Source organism: Oryza brachyantha, chromosome 9, assembly GCF_000231095.2.
Source record: "Oryza brachyantha chromosome 9, ObraRS2, whole genome shotgun sequence".
Lineage (NCBI taxonomy): Eukaryota > Viridiplantae > Streptophyta > Magnoliopsida > Poales > Poaceae > Oryza > Oryza brachyantha.
In genome coordinates this window covers 9,460,797-9,479,182 of record NC_023171.2, presented here as the reverse complement: position 1 = coordinate 9,479,182, position 18,386 = coordinate 9,460,797, and the positions used below count along the sequence as shown (strand labels likewise).

Genomic DNA, 18,386 nt, shown 5'->3' with positions numbered 1-18,386 from the left:
TTAGAACTGTCTCGGTTCAGTCTGATCTTCTAATCTAGTTGCGTGATTGCTAGTTATCGTATCAGTTTCAACTTAGATCATTTTCATGTTTTGAGTTGATCTGGTCGACCACTTTGGACGATCTATGTTGGTTTGATATTCGCTATTTGACATATTTAATCTAGTACAGTCTCAGTTCAGTCCGATCTAGTAGATTGTGTTTATCAAATAGTTTATATCAGATCGATGTATATTACTTATTGTTTTATCGGAGTACCAGCCGATAAGTTACCAGTCATCGGCTCATTGGCTTGATAATAATCTAGATCTGTTTAGTATCTATCCTGACATTACTAGGTTTAATCTTGAACTGTCTCGGTTGAGTCCGATCTTTTATGATTATTCTTAGCAATCTGGGCTAGGTATTTTATAGATCTTGGTTGTTTGTCTGTCGTCTATAGCCGATGATTTTTGCCGATCTACATGTTTATCATATTTACATCAATAGAGTAGCCGATTGTTTATTGCATTGTTTTTATACCAATCAGCTTGATTTAGATTAGATCAGCAGTTATTTATGTTGCATCGGCTTATGAGAATTACATGCAAGTTGGTTTTAGTCAATCGTAACATATGATTCATTGTTTATTCCAAGTAATTCGTCGGTTCATTTATTAGCCTTATCGATCTTCATGTTTTTTATAATCATATCATGCTCGACTGCATACTGTCTTGGTTAAGTCCTATCTCTGCACGTCTAGTTCGATCTGGTTATAGGGGCTCGTCTGATCGACTAAGATTAATAAGTAACTTGGTGAACTACGTTGATCTAATATTTAATTCAAGTCTGTTTCGATCAAGTTTCTAGCCGATTCAAGCTTTTTACAGCCGATCGTTCATCCTATCGACTAACCGTCGTAACATCAATATCTGATCGGCCGGATATTTAGTCACCTATCGGTTCGATAGCCGATTGGCTTGCTTTAGTGTTTATCTTGTCAGTTGCTGGATCAAATTGACTGGCACGCCCGCACACCTTCTGAGATTTAGGTCCTGCACTGGAGCTGTCTAAGATTGACTCCCAGATCTTCGTGTGTGACATGTCAGATTATATTTTTGACGTCAACAAGTATACACAACGTTCACTGGTCTCATATTTTCTCTTATGTTTATGTTTATATGCTAAAATTTAAATTTAAAGTTAATTTAAGATTTTTAGTCGTACTTTATATTTTATATTCAAAAATCAGCGTGATCAGCGTGCTCACCACATACCTGGCTAGCCGACCGAGGAAATCGTCGCGATCGGTCGCGTGTTTCCGTGACCATTTCCAGTCGTCCGTGTTCGTCAGCACCAGACTGCACAAAGGAAATATCTGCACTTTGAGTAAAACACGGGGGTTTGAGAACACAAGTGGACTTCAGATGGTACGGCTCAGCTGTATATCCCTATCAACGAATCAAAAACAAATCAATGTTCCAGATTTGCTTGTACGGAGGGGGCAGTTTTAATTATCTTCTGCGTGATGCAAATCTATGCAATTAGCATATGGCCATTGACTAGAATTATCGTAGAGTATAGCAGACGCTATGGTCGAACACTCGAACATACCATGTAAAGAAGGCCAACTCGATCTTTAAACTCTTGAAAAGTTGAAAGAGAGTGTTTGAGATAGCTTGAGATTAAATGTTTCGAGAGTTATCTAATTTTCTATGATAACTATTTGAGATATAAAAGATTGAATTAACAAAAAACTTTACTTTATAAATATCAGAATTCTATTACTAACACCCCAAAAAATATTAGACAAATAATCACTCAATTATCTACCAGTTGCCTAAAGCAGTCGTAAAAACTTAAAATTTTGCCACATAATCGGCGTGGACCCTTCTCAGCAAATTTTTAATAGTACTGGTTTGATTCTCGCCCAATTGCAGGGACAGACTCACTCCTGACCGAAACCAGAATACACTTGTTATCTACTACTCCCTCTGTTTTACTTTTATACTACTCCTTCTGTTTTACTTTGTAAGACTTTATAATCTTATCTAGATTCGTATGAATACTAATAAATCTACATATATATATAAATTATATATATTCATCAATTGATGAATTTAGATAAGGCTAGAAAGTCTTACAATATGAAACAGAGGCAGTAGTTCTAAGAGGTTAACTCCGGTGCATTTTACTAGTAATAGAATTTAATCCACACCGTTGATCTATTTTTATCGGACGACTGTGATTAAATTATACTACCAACAATATTAGGTGTAGTAGAAATTTGAAGGGACGATATCGTCCTTTTTATTGTGATCTTCATCGTAAAAAAACAAAATTACAAAATACTGCTAATCAGTTACTACCAGTAATTAGTAATTAATAAAATATAAAAATAGCATTTTTAATCAATAGCTAAGATTAGTTCTATGGTAGTATAATACGCAGTGAAATGCACCGGAGAATTGCATTAGTTCTAAACATGCAACAATGGCAGAAACAGAAACAAGAAAAGGCCAAGGGAATTATTTTTAAAGAAAAACATATTTGCAAACGAAAAATAATTTGTGAATAAAAATTTTATATATGCATTTTTAGCGATCTAAAAGACAAATCTAAAAAATAATTTTTAATAAAAAAATCTAAAATAAACTCTAAAATTTAAATTTTGACTTATAAACAAAAGTGAACAGGTAACGTGCAAATAACTATAAATAGCAATCAAAGAGCACACATGGGAATATCAGCGTACGCACCACTTGCCTGGCTGGCCATGAGGACCTGACATGCTCGAAACTGAGGAAATCGTCGTGAATTGCTCGCATGTTTTCATGCATATTTCCAGTCTCCGTTCGTCAGTGAAAATCTGCACAAAGGGAAAAATCTGCACTTTGAGGCAAGTGGACTACACATGATACGGCTCAGTTGTATATCCCTGTCGTGAATCAAACAAATCGATGTTCCAGATATGTTTGTACGGAGTGGGCAGCTTTATCTTCTGCGTGCTGCAAATATGTGCAATTAGCATGACTAGAATGATCGTAGATTATAGCAGACGCTAGGCTAATCATACTCTTCGTCTCGTAAAAACTAAACCTACGAGGATTTATGGGTTATCAAAATTCGTTGTAATATGTCGTATCTCCTCATAAATTTAGTTTTTATAGAACAGATGTAAGAATGTTGATTCGATCTTTAAACTCTTGTTAAGAGGGCGGCTTAGATAGGTGAGATTAAATGTTTCAAGAATTATCTATTTTTTAAGCTATTTGAGGGTATAAAGGACTGAATTAACTAGTAAAATTTTTACTTTACAAATACCAGATGAGAGGCTTAATTTTATATGATTTTTTTTGTTGAAATATGTTAGTATTTATGAGCCTAAAAAGCATGTTTAAACAATCGAAAATCGCTTAGTGGATGCTAACGCAGCCCAAGTACCAGTAGAAAATTTCCCAGAATCAAAGATGAGCAGATAACTTATATATATGTACATTGAGTCACTAAAAAAACAAAAATACTAAAACAAATAAGCAAGAATATTCCCTGTCTAAAAAAAGTTCAGAAAGAATTCACAAATAACAATTAAATGACCAATTGGACAGACGATGAATATGTGCATTAGCACGATGGACATCCACTTACAGATTACCAAAGACCACAAGAATCAGTTCTTAATCAATAATCTTCAATTAACTATTACCCAGTTTGATTTAATATATTGATACCGATCCTGTGGCGCGAATGGATGGCTGTAAATAGATGCACGAAAGCAACAATGGCAGCTGGGCACTGACCGGTACTACTCGACCAGACAGTGATGGATGAGAATGCTTAATTAATTGATAAATTTTATGGTTATTATTATGAAGTATAGATACTAAATTTGTGTGCAAAGTTTTAGCACCGAAGTTTTATAATAAAAAAATTATTATGATGCGTTCAGTTATTTCTTAAGAATAATAAAATGGTCCTAATTAATTAGCCTGATTCTCTGAGCTAGCTAGCTTATTTAATCCTAGACCGATGACAAATTCAAACCTGTGGATGCCTCATGCCATCGCGAGTTGTGCTTCTTTGTCCGCAATGACATAAAACTCCAGAGAGTATATTATTCAATTAATATTGAACATATACTTGTCCGTCACATATACTATACTATATACGTAGTACCTGTACTACACAAAGTTGAATTAAACACTGATTCTGCGAATCGATGATGTCGAATACCACAAGGCAGCACGCTATGTATGCCCGTATTATAATGTTGTAATAGCCAAATGAGATCATCTGCAGTACTGTATGTTGACATATGAGCCTCATAGCCATAGACCTATATATCAGCGTACAGTACTGCATATATAATACTGTAGTCTGCAGAGGATCTGGACTCGACGGCAGCCGGATAACGATGTGCTAGTACTACCTCCGTATTGTAATTTTAATATACTATATCACTAGTCTTTTTGCATATATTTGATTATTTATCTTATTAAAAATTACATAATTATTACTTAATTATTGTGATTAATTTATCATCACATGCATATTAATTATAGCTTAAAATTTTACATATTTGTGTACCGCTTTCTAATAAAACAAATAATCAAACATATAAAATAGGTCAACATTATCTATTAAAATAAAAAAAATAGTATTTAGTTGCTAGGGTTCTTAGCTATGTCTAGATCAGGGTTTGCAAAACCGTGAAAACCACGGCGATTACCGCGGTAACCGTGCTCTCCGCGGAGGCACGGTTTCGGTAAGCCGCGGTAACCGAGTTTAAATTTGAGGAGAATTTAAAAAATTTAAGGAAATTTAATAAAAAATATATGTAGTATATGTTGATATATAGTGTAGTTTTGTCAAAGAAATTAATGAAAAAATGTATTCCTAGCGTAATTAAAAATCATAAACGAGTATTTCGGAAAACAAAATTAAAAAATAGATTATTGCAAGTAATATTTCATAGGAAGATGGTCAAGAATATTTTGTGTTGAGTCATTATTAATTTACACTAGACACTAGGGTACATAATGTTAAAATACAAATATACAACGATGGATATATGGAAAATATGTATAAAAAAAAATTATACGTGCATCTTAGTAAGTACATAATAGTTTTATTCGTAATAATGGGTAGTAGGTATAGTTGTGACGCAACAATCAAAATGAAGTTGTTATTACTTGTTATTGGAGTGAATTATTTGGTGAAGGGTGATACGCTGGTGTATGTTCGTATGTTACAATATTAAGAATTTAGAAAATGTCATGCGAAAATTTTCTCATTTTCCTATAACATATCCTATTGTCATAAATATAGTCACAAAATATTTTCCTATTTTTCATGTATTTTTTTAGATTTTTTAAAGTTTTTTTGCATTTGACATTCCACCCGCGGTCTCCTCGCGGTAACCACGGTTTCGGCTACAAAAACCGCGCGGTAAGCCACGGTAACCGCCGTTCTCATGTGTTGTTTCAGCAAATAGATACCGCGGTTTTCGGGGCTTACCGCGCGGTAACCGCGGCAAACCGCGCGGTAAACCGCGAAAACCACGCGAGTTTAAATTTAAATTTTTTGGATTCAAATTCATCCCGGTTTTTGCGGTTACCGTGCGGGTACCGCGGGGAGCGTGGTAGGGTGGTTTTGGCGGCTTGCGTGGTAAGAGAAACCCCTGGTCTAGATTAAGACTGGAGTATCACCTTGAAGTTTCTGTCGACCGGAGATGGATGCATGCCCGGCCGGACGGACGACGGAGACCGGCACAAACAAGGCAATAGATTCCAACCGAAGGGAAAGAACAAAACCACGTCTCGGTATTTTGTACCCATCCGATATACTTTCCGAAAGCGCGGCGTCCTGAGATTGTGCTATTGCAACCATCCAACACCTTCCGAGTTCCGAAAGCGTAGTGACCTGTTTTCTTCTCCTCCTTCTTCTTGTTTCATGTCGACGTCGGCATCGAGCTATTTTAGAGAGAGGGAGAGGAGAAAAATAAGTAGCTTATTTTCAAGATTGATTTTTTGTGTTTTTTTATCGTAGTTTATGTTTCAGTCTTGTCTTATAGAATACGTATAAAAAGTTCTATTCATAAATTATTTTTTATTTAAAAATATGTCGTTTGTTTTTTCCTAAAAGACCAAACAATCAGCCCCGACTATCGATACTGAAGGCCCAAAACCTGAAAAAGCCCAAGAAAGAAGGCATTTAACTTCTTGCCACTCTTAGAAATGACATCTAACATATTTGTCATCTGCTATCTATGACATGTGGGCCCTCATGTGTTTATGACATGTAGACCCAGTGACAAATATGTAAGCATTATTTCTAAGAGTGGCAAAAAGTTAATTATTCCGTATATGTATGGCTCAGGCTAGGCTCAAGCCTAGGTTTTCTGGCCGTTTTTTCCCTATCCTTGCTGGGTTTTAAACCGGCCTAGTGGCCGCCACTATAGGTGAAACTGGGTCGGGTACGGTCGGATAGCATCCTTCCCGTATACTAACCCATATTTTTTTTTCGGGATCGGGTCGAATACGGATATTGTCGAATACAAATACGAAGACGGATAATATCGGGCACAAATACGAAACGGATACGAATGATCTCGGTTACGAATATATGTTCGGATATCAAATCAAAACAACAACTATATATATCACATATATAATAGCTATTCAACTATTTCATAAATCTTAAATACAACTATATCATGGAAGTAACAACTAGCATTAGTAAAGCTTGTAAGGAAATATAATTGATTCATTAAATTATATTATTAGTATGTTAGTATATATGAACAAGAAGTATAAATAAAGGTAATATACATATATATGGAACACTTAGAATAATGTTTTCTTGTTACTGGATTTTAATTGTATTTGAATGTAACATGGGCTTTTGATGGGCTATAACTATCCGGGTCATATCTAGATATTTAACCGGGTAGTACCCGTTTTTTTGCCGGGCATCTCGTATCCATCGGATACCACGTTTCCGAACCCGTATTTCTATTTGAGAAAAAAATACCCGAACCCAACCCGAAATCCGTATTATCTTCCGGATACCCGATTTGGTGACCCGAATTTATCCTAAATTAATTCGGACGGGCTGACGAATGGTAATATCCGTTCCGTTTTCACCCCTAGCCACCACTATCGATCTTGTCCTCGGTCATCGACCTGGGGCTCCATATAGTCCGTTGGTGGTTACTACACGAAGTAAAGGGTCAGGAAGGTGGGGACTGAAGCATGGAGGAGCAGTGGCGGATAAAAGAGGAAAGGTCGGTAGGTTGAGAGCTCGCTAGAGCCCAAACGACTCAATGGCCAGGAGAAAGATGAAAAGAGAGTGAGGTGGAACAATCGCTAGGCAAGGGCCTTGCCAGAGCCTGAGGCACCTCATCGGTCATGAGAAAAATGAAAGTGAGTGATAGGGAGAGATTACTAGCTGGAGCTCGAGGTGGCTTGTCAGCTAGAAGAAAGATGAAAAGAAAATGAAGAGTAGAAAGAAGACGAACGGTGAAATCTAGATTGCACATCCAATGCCACGTCATACGGGTGATGTGGCACACACGTGATATTATATTGTATCCAAAATGACACTGAATCCAAAATTTGTTGGGTCTCATAAAAAATTTGAGAATCAGTATTGGGAGTGTGGTATTGAAGAGGATGGTATAAAGTCTAAAAACCCCTTTGATGGTGGCTCCAATTGCTTTTGACTACATTGAGCTCGAAAGAGTGTGCATTACTCATATCCTTATAGGACTTTTGAAACAAATATAATTGTACATTAAAATTTAAGTTCAATGTTTAAAATTGGTTTTGTCTTTAGTAAACCACAGCTCTAAAAGGCAGGCCCCAGTTAACAGCATGCCTAACACGTTCTTATTTCGTGGCCAACTTAATTTAAACACCAAAAAATCAATAACAATTTCTACGTAGATAATATTTTCATCCAATCTTGGTAAAATTAAATATAACGATATGCTGGGCAGGAGTGAAATGTTGCGGTGCTCATGGGCCCCAAAGCCTAACTAGAAGAGAAATGTTTCATCGCACAATCATCGTACAAATAGTACATAGAGCAATGCTCAAAACCAATAACTAAAGGACATGTCAGCTCTCCTAAAACTCCATTGCTGCAATTAACCGAGCGGCCAAACACCGAAACACGTCTACATGCATCCTCGTAACAATGCAAATAGTACAGCCAACCGCCGGTTACAAAGTCATCCATTTTTTCTTCTGTGCTTATACTTTAAATTTAAAATTTAAATTTAAATTTATATTTATAGTTATTTTGTTTTTTTATTGTAATATATTTTTCAGTCTTAATTTTTAAATCGCTAAGAATATTTTATGTGTATGTGTTTCACATGTTAATTATTTTTAGTAAGTCATTTTGCTTATGTCTTCTCAGCGAGAAGAGAGCTGAAAATCTCCATGTCAGCTACGGGAAGGATAGGAACGGAGGAAAAACCGGGACACGAAAACGAAACCACAGATAAAAAGGAAACATTAGTACGCACGACGATAGGTACTGGTGCTGTTAATCGGGACAGTCGACAAGTTCCCCTGGCGCAGCTTAAATCTTACTTAAAAACCATCCGCAAAGACGGCAAATTTCAACGGGCGCGGGGCGCCCGGCAATCGAGCACCGAAACAGAGAATGATATTTTTATATCTTTATATCCACTCAAATATATACAATAATTTTTTATTTTGAAAATTTTGAAACCTTAGCCTAACTAGGAAACTTTAACTCAATCTAAAATCCATACTCATATAAAGATTTAAACACGTAATCTTACATGCTAATCAGGTTGTGTGAGGTTCCGTGGGTCAGTAAAGTACAGCGAAAGGTTAATTGATTAATTACTCTCCCGCTAGAGTAAGCTGCATAATCTTTGTCGAAATTGTGATCCGACGAGTCATTTTTTACTAATGACCTTCGCAAGCTGAGATGAAACGAGGTTGCTAACGTGAAAAGGCTTAGGGAAATATATACTATACTAAAATGGCATATTCTTCACGTGCTGTATAAGTTAAATCAACCGTCTATCACTGTAAAACAGGCGTGTTTCACGACAACTGTAGCTTGTTTCACTTCAGAGAGAAAAGAAAAGGGAATTGGATCCTCTAAACTTTGCAAAGCAAAGTGAGGGAAGGACAGGGTTATGCCTTCGATAACCCTTTGAAAGAATATTAGCCTTATGTTTGAGATAAATAACTATATATTTCTTTGTTACAGTGATACGTTACTGTGTAAAATAGTAATTTTATGGTTCTAGAATTTTTTAGTGTAAAATTTTATCACTCTCGGTGACCATAAAATTGTTCTTATTTTTGTTGCTTTGCACGTCGATTTGCTATATTACTGTACAGTGAAGCTGTTATAGTGCTATGCCGTTTTTTTCTCGCTATGCGTCACTGCATTAATCTAACTTTACTTTGTAGTAATGTCAGAGCACGTGAATAAAATAAGCGCCAAGGCTATGACAACATTAAAGCTATTCGACCGACCCTCAGTTAGGTAAAAAGAAAAAAAAGAAAACAAAGCTTGGTTTATTATGTTATAAGTGTAAACAAAAACTATTATTCCCTCTGTTTTATATTATAAAACTTTCTAACATTGGCTAGATTCATTTGTGCACTAATGAGTCTAGACACATATTCAAAATATATACAAGTATACGTAAATGAACTTAATTAAACCCAAAAAATCTTATAATCTAAAACGGAGGCAGTAGCATGGTGTCAACATATATTGATGTGGAAGGACATCAACCATGGAAAGTACACTAAAAGATCGACTCTCCGATATGAAATCATGCACCATGGTATTTTCACTTATGCTTATACTTATAAGCCAAAATTTAAATTTTAAAATTAAATTTAGAATTGATTTTGAGGGTCTTTTAACTGTAGTTTATATTTTAGTCTTGACTTTAGATCGTTATATATATATATATATATAAGTTTTATTTATAAATTATTTTTCATTTGCAAATATTATGTTTGGTTTTTTCCATACAATCACACTGTGGTCATTTTGCCAGTGCAAAGAAGAAAATTTGTCAAGATGGCTAGTAAAAGGCAACTACATGGGTCCTTCAGATGCGTTGGGTTTATGGTCAAGGTATAATGAGATATAGTCATTTATATTTTTAAAAATATATATGGTAATCCAACTTTATTTTGTTGGATGAATTAGATAATTCAATTTTTTATTTAGTTGGATGAATGAGCGTGGATGGATGAACATATTGAATTACTGATAAATCTTATCGTAATTAGACAAATTAACAAGAAAATATATGTATGACCCTTATTAACAGGAATTTAAAGTTGATAATTACTGATTAATGATAAAATATGCTAATTATTACTAAATAATCATTAATGATCATTGTTAGTGAAGGTAGATGAGTTCATCCATCCATTTTGTCCGCATACACTCATCCAACATCTTCGTAAAATATTTTCTTTCCCGACCGCCCTATTTATCTTCCTCCACAAATCAAACTCATTCAAAAACTAAGTAGTCATATTTCGTCCAGAGATACCCGTCAACCAAACACAACCCTAACTTATGTGCGATAGAGTAACACAATTTGTCTGTAAAGATGAAAGCATAAAGCATGTCGGAAAGTGAAGAACTGCAATGAGAATTGGTTCCACACTTAAAGTAGCTTAACCGCAAACTTCTCAAGTTTCTTGAGACCCGGTACGTAACGTCACCTAGAGAAGAAAACGTGATACAGAGAGACAATTTTCACAAAACAATTAAAGGCTTAATACAAGTACTAAGGTACAAAACCGAAACGAAACGAAAATCGGTTCTAGTAGAGTTACCATCGACAAACTTTATAAGCTTCTTTTAATGCACGATACAAAATAACGTCACCTAGAAAATAAGAAGCGTGCCGTCGAATGGAAATATCGACATTTTAAAGACTTCTATATTTTTAAAGGAACTTTTGTCAATAGTTATGTGTGGAGAAAATGTAAACAATAGTGTTTTAAATTATCATGCTTATGAGTGATAAACTTTTTCTTATAATGTCTTTATGATGACAAAGTTTCAAATTTAAATTGTACTCTTATATTTGTATATCAACTCAATGTAAATCCCTTAATATTCCAACTTTTTAAGGATGCTTAGGCAGCGTTCTTTTGAGGGGACGGTAAGTTAACTTACTCGGCACGAAAAACGTATTAATAGATTAATACATGATTAATTAATTAGTTATTAATTATTAAAAATATAAAATAGATTAATATGATTTTTTAAAATATCTTTTCTATAATTTTTTGTAAAATATACACTGTTTAATAGTTTAGTAAGCGTGCGCATGAAAAACGAGGTAGATTAGTTAACTTGACAGGGCAGCCGAAAGAGGCCTTCATCGGTTCCAATTAACCCGGCTACATGGGATTTTCGGAGAGCAGTATGTAAAACCTAGACTATATTATTCATTTATTCGCACGTACATTTCTACATCCGAACTTTTATACGAAGTTACAAAGAATCAATACCCACTTGATCAACGGGCAACAACTGTAGTTAATAAAAAACTTTTAAAAATTATTTGATTTTAAAATTAAATTTTGATAGAAATTTTTTATTAAAAAATAGTATTAGCATTTTAGAAAGCATGTTAATAAAAGAGATGAATAGTTGAGCCAAAAGGCCGGAAAGGATAGTGCCTTAAACAATTATATCCATGCTTAATATTGTATTCGTTCCAAACTAAGATCATTTTTTAGTCATTCTGGTTTGTTCCAAAAATAAGTTTGTTTTTGAGTAATCCATTGAAGTGTGTGAAAGCAAGTAATAAATGCACTGAAAATAAATAATATATAAAATAGTTGTATTGAGATTTGATAAAATACATGATATTTTAGTCTTTTAGTTTTTTATTGGTAAGTGTAAGGTGAGTGAAAAATAAAGCTTTCGTAGGATGAATAAAGTAACATAGTGCATAAATTGTGTTTATACCCGTAATGAAATTTGCAGAAGTAACTCTTGTTATTAAAATGTTTTGTCATATTAGATTGTTGATTTGGTTGTATTTGAGACGAAAGATTATTTATTTATTTTTATAGTTATTTAGGGTATAAACGATGAATTTAATTCAACTCAGTAATCATTACTTCATCGGAGAAGGTGAAACATGAGAAAGTTAAAGTTATATCGGAAATATAACACGATAAAGTTTTATATAATGTTTTTAAAATACACATCTAGATACCATTCAAAATGGTTACCCACACGAGCCAAAGAAAACGGACAGCGTAAGGGATTCTTAGATTCGAACGATTGATATAGAAATTTTATAGGATTCACAGTCCTATGAATATTTTTCTATGTATACCTTTGATTAATAGGAAATGAAACAAAATATTTCTTACAATTGCATTACTATAGTTTATTTTTACAGGAAAATAAGAAAGATGTCTAATCTCTTTGGAAACTTTCTGAAAAAGAAATCATGTGTTTTTTCTATAGCACTATCAAAGGCACGTTTTATATTTTTTTTATTTTTTATACTACTTCAATTTCTATGTTTTTTTATTCCTGTGTTTTTCTACCATGCGAACCAAATGCCCTAAAATAAGTTAATTTCATCCTCCATTAGAAACACTATTTTATTTTAAAAGAAAAGGAAAGAGAGGCTAGTCGCTTCGTACTTCTGGCTACCTCTGCTTATAAACCCTCACGCCCCCTTTCGCTTGTCTGCACCGTACCACACAAAACAACCCAAGCAAGGCAGATAGAGAGAGGAAAGAGAGGCGAGATGAAGGTGGAGGTGGTGGAGACGACGCTGGTGGCGCCGAGCGAGGCGACGCCGCGGCACAGGCTGTGGCTCTCCAACCTCGACCTCGCCGTGCCCAAGACCCACACCCCGCTGGTCTACTACTACCCCGCGCCGCCGGCCGCGGAGCCGGCCGCGGGGGCGGAGGCGGAGGGGTTCTTCGCGCCGGGGAGGCTGCGCGACGCGCTGGCGAGGGCGCTGGTGCCGTTCTACCCGCTGGCTGGCCGGCTGGCGGCGGGGCCCGGCGGCCGGCTCGAGATCGACTGCAACGGCGAGGGGGCGCTGTTCGTCGTCGCCAGGGCCGACTTCACCGGCGACGAGATGTTCACCGACTTCGAGCCCTCCCCCGAGGCCCGCCGCATCCTCGTCCCCTTCGCCGCCTCCGGCGAACCCCCCTGCGTGCTCGCCATGATCCAGGTCCTCTTCTTACCAATCCCCACTTAATCAATTACTCTTCAATTAATCACCCCCCATCACGGTTAACTTTCCCCCCAATTTTACCCCCCCCCCCCCCCTCTCGGTTAATTTCCGCGCTTTTTCCACGAAAAGATTATTACTGTTAATTAAATCCGGTAATAATAACATCCTTGTTTGCGCGCGGCACGTCGGTTGAAAAGTACGGGCGTCCCGGTCGGCCTCATAAATATCGCCTCGCTGGCATGTGGGGCCACGTCCCGGTGGGCCCACCTGTACAGTGTATCGGGTCTCGATGCGTTAACCCACCGGATGACGCGGACTCGCAAACTGTGTCCGGAACAGGACGCTTTATTACCTTGGATGGGTGACTGTCCATAATTTTGGGCAAGATCGAAACAGAAACGAAAATGTTCCGCTCATCGATCTTTGCTATAGCCGCTGGTCTCGCGTCGTGTACGTGTTGTTGCTTTCTGGAGTGACCCATGGTTTATCTCACGACGTATATGCCGCTCGCTCTTAGAATTTAAATTTAAAACTTAAAGAGTCTCGTTTTCCTTAACTTATAGCAAAAATTTAAATTTTTAATATTACATTTGGATTTGATTTTGACGTTTTTATTGTAGTTTATTTTCTATTATTTGCATTTATATCGATAAGACGTATATAAAAGTTTTATTTATAATGTATTTTTAGTTTGTGAATATTTCTTTCTAAACGATGAGCTTTGATTTTTGAATTAATTTTAGGGATTTTTATGTTGTTCTTTTTTAATATCGGTAATTGGCCTTCAGACAGATCCTGAATTGGTATGCTGCTGTGCAGCTCGTGACCCTCTCCGATCCGATGCCCTGCTTCTAGATTCTCCTTTAATTAATAGAGATTTGCAAGCAAGATTACCTTGCAGCTAGCTGCGTGGTGTGGTGCTGTTGCATTCTTCCGTTAGACCGGGTAGTACATTACATACATGTCGACATTGACCGTTTCTGTAAGTTATCGATCCGCTGTCAATTATCGCCGGGTCCCACCTCGCTAGATGTTTCCGGCGAGCTGTAGCCTGTATTGTAGTACGTATGTAGTGTGTGCGGATAAGTTAATTTCTAGGTGTGCAACTCTGTCATCGTTGACAAACATGTAGAGATACTCAAATACATCGTCCATTGCATAGGTACTACTGGATATGTATTATGTATATTAGTTTCTTCATGCATGAGAGCATGATACTACTGTATACTGGATAGGACATGCATCTTGGTTTGGATTCAATTGGGCTCGTTGTTACTAGTATTATTGGAGAAGAGGGGTTGACTTTGTGAGCGATCATACAGCCTATAGTGTTATTCTGCACCGCCTTCCAGAACACCTTTTTGTCTATCACAAATGGTGTTTGGATAATGGGCAATATGGTTCACTAATTATATCACCCCCTGTACTTTGTCTGTTGTTTATATTTATAAGCTAAAATTTAAATTTTCAATCTTAAATTTAGAGTTAATTTGGAGTTTTTTTATCGTGGTTAATTTTTCAGTCAAAGCTTTTCGATCGCTATGAACACATATATAAAGTTTTATTTTTAAATTATTTTTTGTTTGTAAATATATCAATTGGTTTTTTTCTCTAGAAAGAAAAAAAAAAGACCCCACATGTCACTGTAATAGTACTGCATAGGACCAGTGATTAGCCAACTGTCAGCTTTATGCTCTTCAGATATTTGTAGTGCTCCAGTACAAGTGACAGTAGAAAATTTTTTGGACATCACATTAGATATTAGATGTTTGATCGGACTTTGGAAGAGGTTTTTGGACACGAATAAAAAAACGAATTTCACGACTGGCATTTAAACCGCGGGACGAATCTTTTGAGCCTGATTAATCCGTCATTAGGGCATGTTGGTTATTGTAGCACTTATGGCTAATTACGTACTAATTAGGCTCAAAAGATTTGTCTTACTATTTCTCACATAACTGTGCAATTAATTTTTTATTTTATTTATATTTATACTCTATTTAGGTGTCCAAAGATTCGATGTAATGGTTTTGGGTTGAAAAATTTTAGAAACTAAACCGCCCCTAATACAAAAAGGCGAAATCAATCAAGCCTGAGATCTTCTCTCTGTCCTCTGTGGACAGCTGTCAGCAGTTCAGCACTGCAGATGGTCCATTCTGAACATGGGTGACCATGGCTCTCATCGACGCTTTCGGTGTGTAGTTTTGTCTCCTGGCGTCTCTTGAGGATACCTTTGCTTAGCACACTGTGATAGTTGTTCATCAAGTTGCATAATTTTGGAAATCCCTGATGCCTTGCCTGCTACACTACAGAAATCACAGAAACTATATTTTGTAAAGACACTGATCCTATGTAAACCAAGAGCTAATCATTGTGCCGTGACTGCACACAGTCTTTCTTTGATTTCCTAGCTCTTATCTTTTCCATTGCCCATGATACCATGAGATAATCACATATAGGAACACTTGCACCTGGTCTGAATCATTGAGCTAGACATGTGGTGTCCCACTGCTCCCGTTTGCGTTATCGCTTCGCGCTCCGATCGAATGCGATGTTTTTGTAGCTTTAGAGTCGTCCATAGCCCATGGTTCTTATCAGGATGTGGCTTTACTCGGATGAAACGAGTGAAAATTTTCTTCAGATTAGCATCGGCGTGAAGGTCCCCATCTCAGGGGCGGATTTGGCATGGGGGCGGCGGGGGCTCAAGCCCCCGCTACCCCCGTTTAAACCATTAGAGGCCCCACGAAGCCCCCCCTAAAATTTATGGCAAAGATCAATAGAAAGGAGGCTAAAACTCTATCTAATTTGTTCAGACCCCCCTAATATCGCTGTCTAGATCCGCCACTGCCCCATCTATCATTTGATTTGAGCTGAAACAGAAGACAAAACATGCCAAGATGGCCATGGGCCCATGCCAAGATTGTGACAGTAATGTTAATCTACTGAATCAGCCGCATTCTGTATTGGAGACGCATGTGGATCTTGGCGTGATTTTTTGGCTGCAACTAGGACCTGATGTTGCTGTCATGATGCAGTCTCTGGGTCTGTCTGGGGGGTTTTAGATTATGAGAAGCAGCTGTTTGTTAGCTAGCTTCTGAGAATCTAGAAAAACTTCTAAACCCAGCTTCTCCAGATTCTGGATTCTTAGTTCATTTTTCAGAATATGTAACTATTGATTCTCAGAAACTATGGACCGTTTGGAGCAGCTTCTGGCAGAAGTAGCTTTTAGGAAAAACTGCAGCTGGAAGAAGCTCTCCCAAACAGGCCCTCTCAGGCCCTCTGAATTCTGAAAGGTTGGATGAGTTTTAACTGCCAACCGTTATGTAGAGACAAGGGACACGATCATGATGCTTAGCTCGCCATTGTTGACATTTTGGAGAAAGTGGAGTATTATATCGATGTTATTAGGGTATGGTTGTCTGGTGACCTCAAGATTACAGTAGAAAAGTTGTGAACTGGGCGGCTGCTTGATGGACCTGGGGAAGTTTGGCACTCCGAAAGACACATAATTTTTAATCTTTAGTCAACATTTTGATGCAAATGAGATCAAATGCACAGAATAATTTAGCTTTAGCGTGAATTTTTATGTCATGGTATCAGGATTGCTGATTCGTGTTGATTTAGATGGGAATTTTTTCTAAAAAGAATTGAACTTTGGATTGGTGCAGGTGACGTTCCTCAAGTGTGGCGGCGTGGCGGTCGGCACGGGCATGCACCACGTGACGATGGACGGCGCGGGCGCGTTCCAGTTCATCCGGACGTGGACAGGGCTGTCGCGCGGGCTGGATGCCGCCGACTTGTCGCCGTCGCCGCCGTCGCACGAGCGCACCCTCCTCCGCGCGCGGTCGCCGCCGCACGTCCCGTTCGAGCACCCGGTGTACTCGCCGAGCTACCTGAACGGGCTGCCGCGGCCGTTCGTGACGCGCGTCTACTCCGTCCCGCCCAAGCTCCTCGCCGACATCAAGGCCGCCTGCGCCCCCGGCGTGTCCACCTACTGCGCGGTGACCGCGCACCTGTGGCGCGCCATGTGCGTCGCCCGGGGGCTCCCCCACGACGCCGAGTCGCGGCTGCGCGTCCCGGCGAACATCCGGCAGCGCCTCCGCCCGCCGCTCCCGTCGCCCTACTTCGGCAACGCCATCGTGCGCGACCTCGTCACGGTGACCGTCCGCGACATCCTGTCGCAGCCGCTGGGCTTCGCGGCGGAGCAGATCAAGCGCGCGGTGGCGCGCGTCGACGACGCCTTCGTGCGGTCGGTGATCGACTTCCTGGAGGTGGAGTCCGAGAAGGGGAGCCAGGCGGCGCGCGGCCAGTTCATGCCGGAGACGGACCTGTGGGTGGTGAGCTGGCTCGGGATGCCCATGTACGACGCCGACTTCGGCTGGGGGCGGCCGGGCTTCGTGGCGCCGGCGCAGATGTTCGGCAGCGGCACGGCGTACGTGACGCAGGCCCCGGACAAGGACGACGGCACCGGCGGCGGCGTGTCCGTCCTCTTCGCGCTCGAGCCGGAGTACCTGCAGTGCTTCGAGAAGGCCTTCTACGGCAGCGAGTGACACGGTGGCGGTGGTGCCCGGAGCTTAGAGCAGAGATGACGCCGAGGTGGTGCTACCGTTCGGTCGAGCGGTGTCGACGTGTGCTGCCTCTTGTGTGTCATACTCTCATACAGTAAACATAATGCAAGATTTGCATTTTGCAGTGGTAATAGTATTAGTACTATAATGCTGGTACTGTGCAAAAGTGCAAGTGTGATGGGTTGTTGCTGCCTTGTTGGTTAAGTTCCTATGTACAAAAAAAAAATCAAATGGAAATGAAAATGACTAGTATGAAGAAGGAAGGTCTCACCTCACTGGTGTGGGTCAGTCGTGTATCTGATGAAACCTCCCCTTGGGTTAAGGCGGGTGCTGCTAAACTACGTGGGGTAATAACCAGTGAGGGAGAGATCACACCTGCATGCCATGTACGTAAACTGTAACTTGTACGTAGTACATTTTCTTCTCTATCAATACATGTTCTAGTAGAGTATCGAATTACTAGTACGAAAGAATATGGTTTGGGCCATATGCTCAAACAATGTCGGCCCATCACTGGCATTAATAGCAGCTCTCGGGGCCTCCGGGTTGGGTTTCTACGCTAGCCCTGTCCAGTCCACCCCAGCTTTTCTTACTAGCT

The 18,386-nt window shown here is 38.9% G+C and overlaps 1 protein-coding gene across 1 annotated transcript; it reads left to right on the top strand.

The window, feature by feature from the left end:
- The first annotated feature begins 12,715 nt into the window (after positions 1-12,715).
- Positions 12,716-18,058, top strand: LOC102710618 (putrescine hydroxycinnamoyltransferase 1-like). The gene is made up of 2 exons (XM_040527400.1): positions 12,716-13,217; positions 16,889-18,058. Exons 1-2 carry the CDS (start codon positions 12,783-12,785, stop codon positions 17,768-17,770), a joined length of 1,317 nt encoding a protein of 438 aa, XP_040383334.1. The 5' UTR covers positions 12,716-12,782; the 3' UTR covers positions 17,771-18,058.
- The last annotated feature ends 328 nt before the right edge of the window (positions 18,059-18,386 follow it).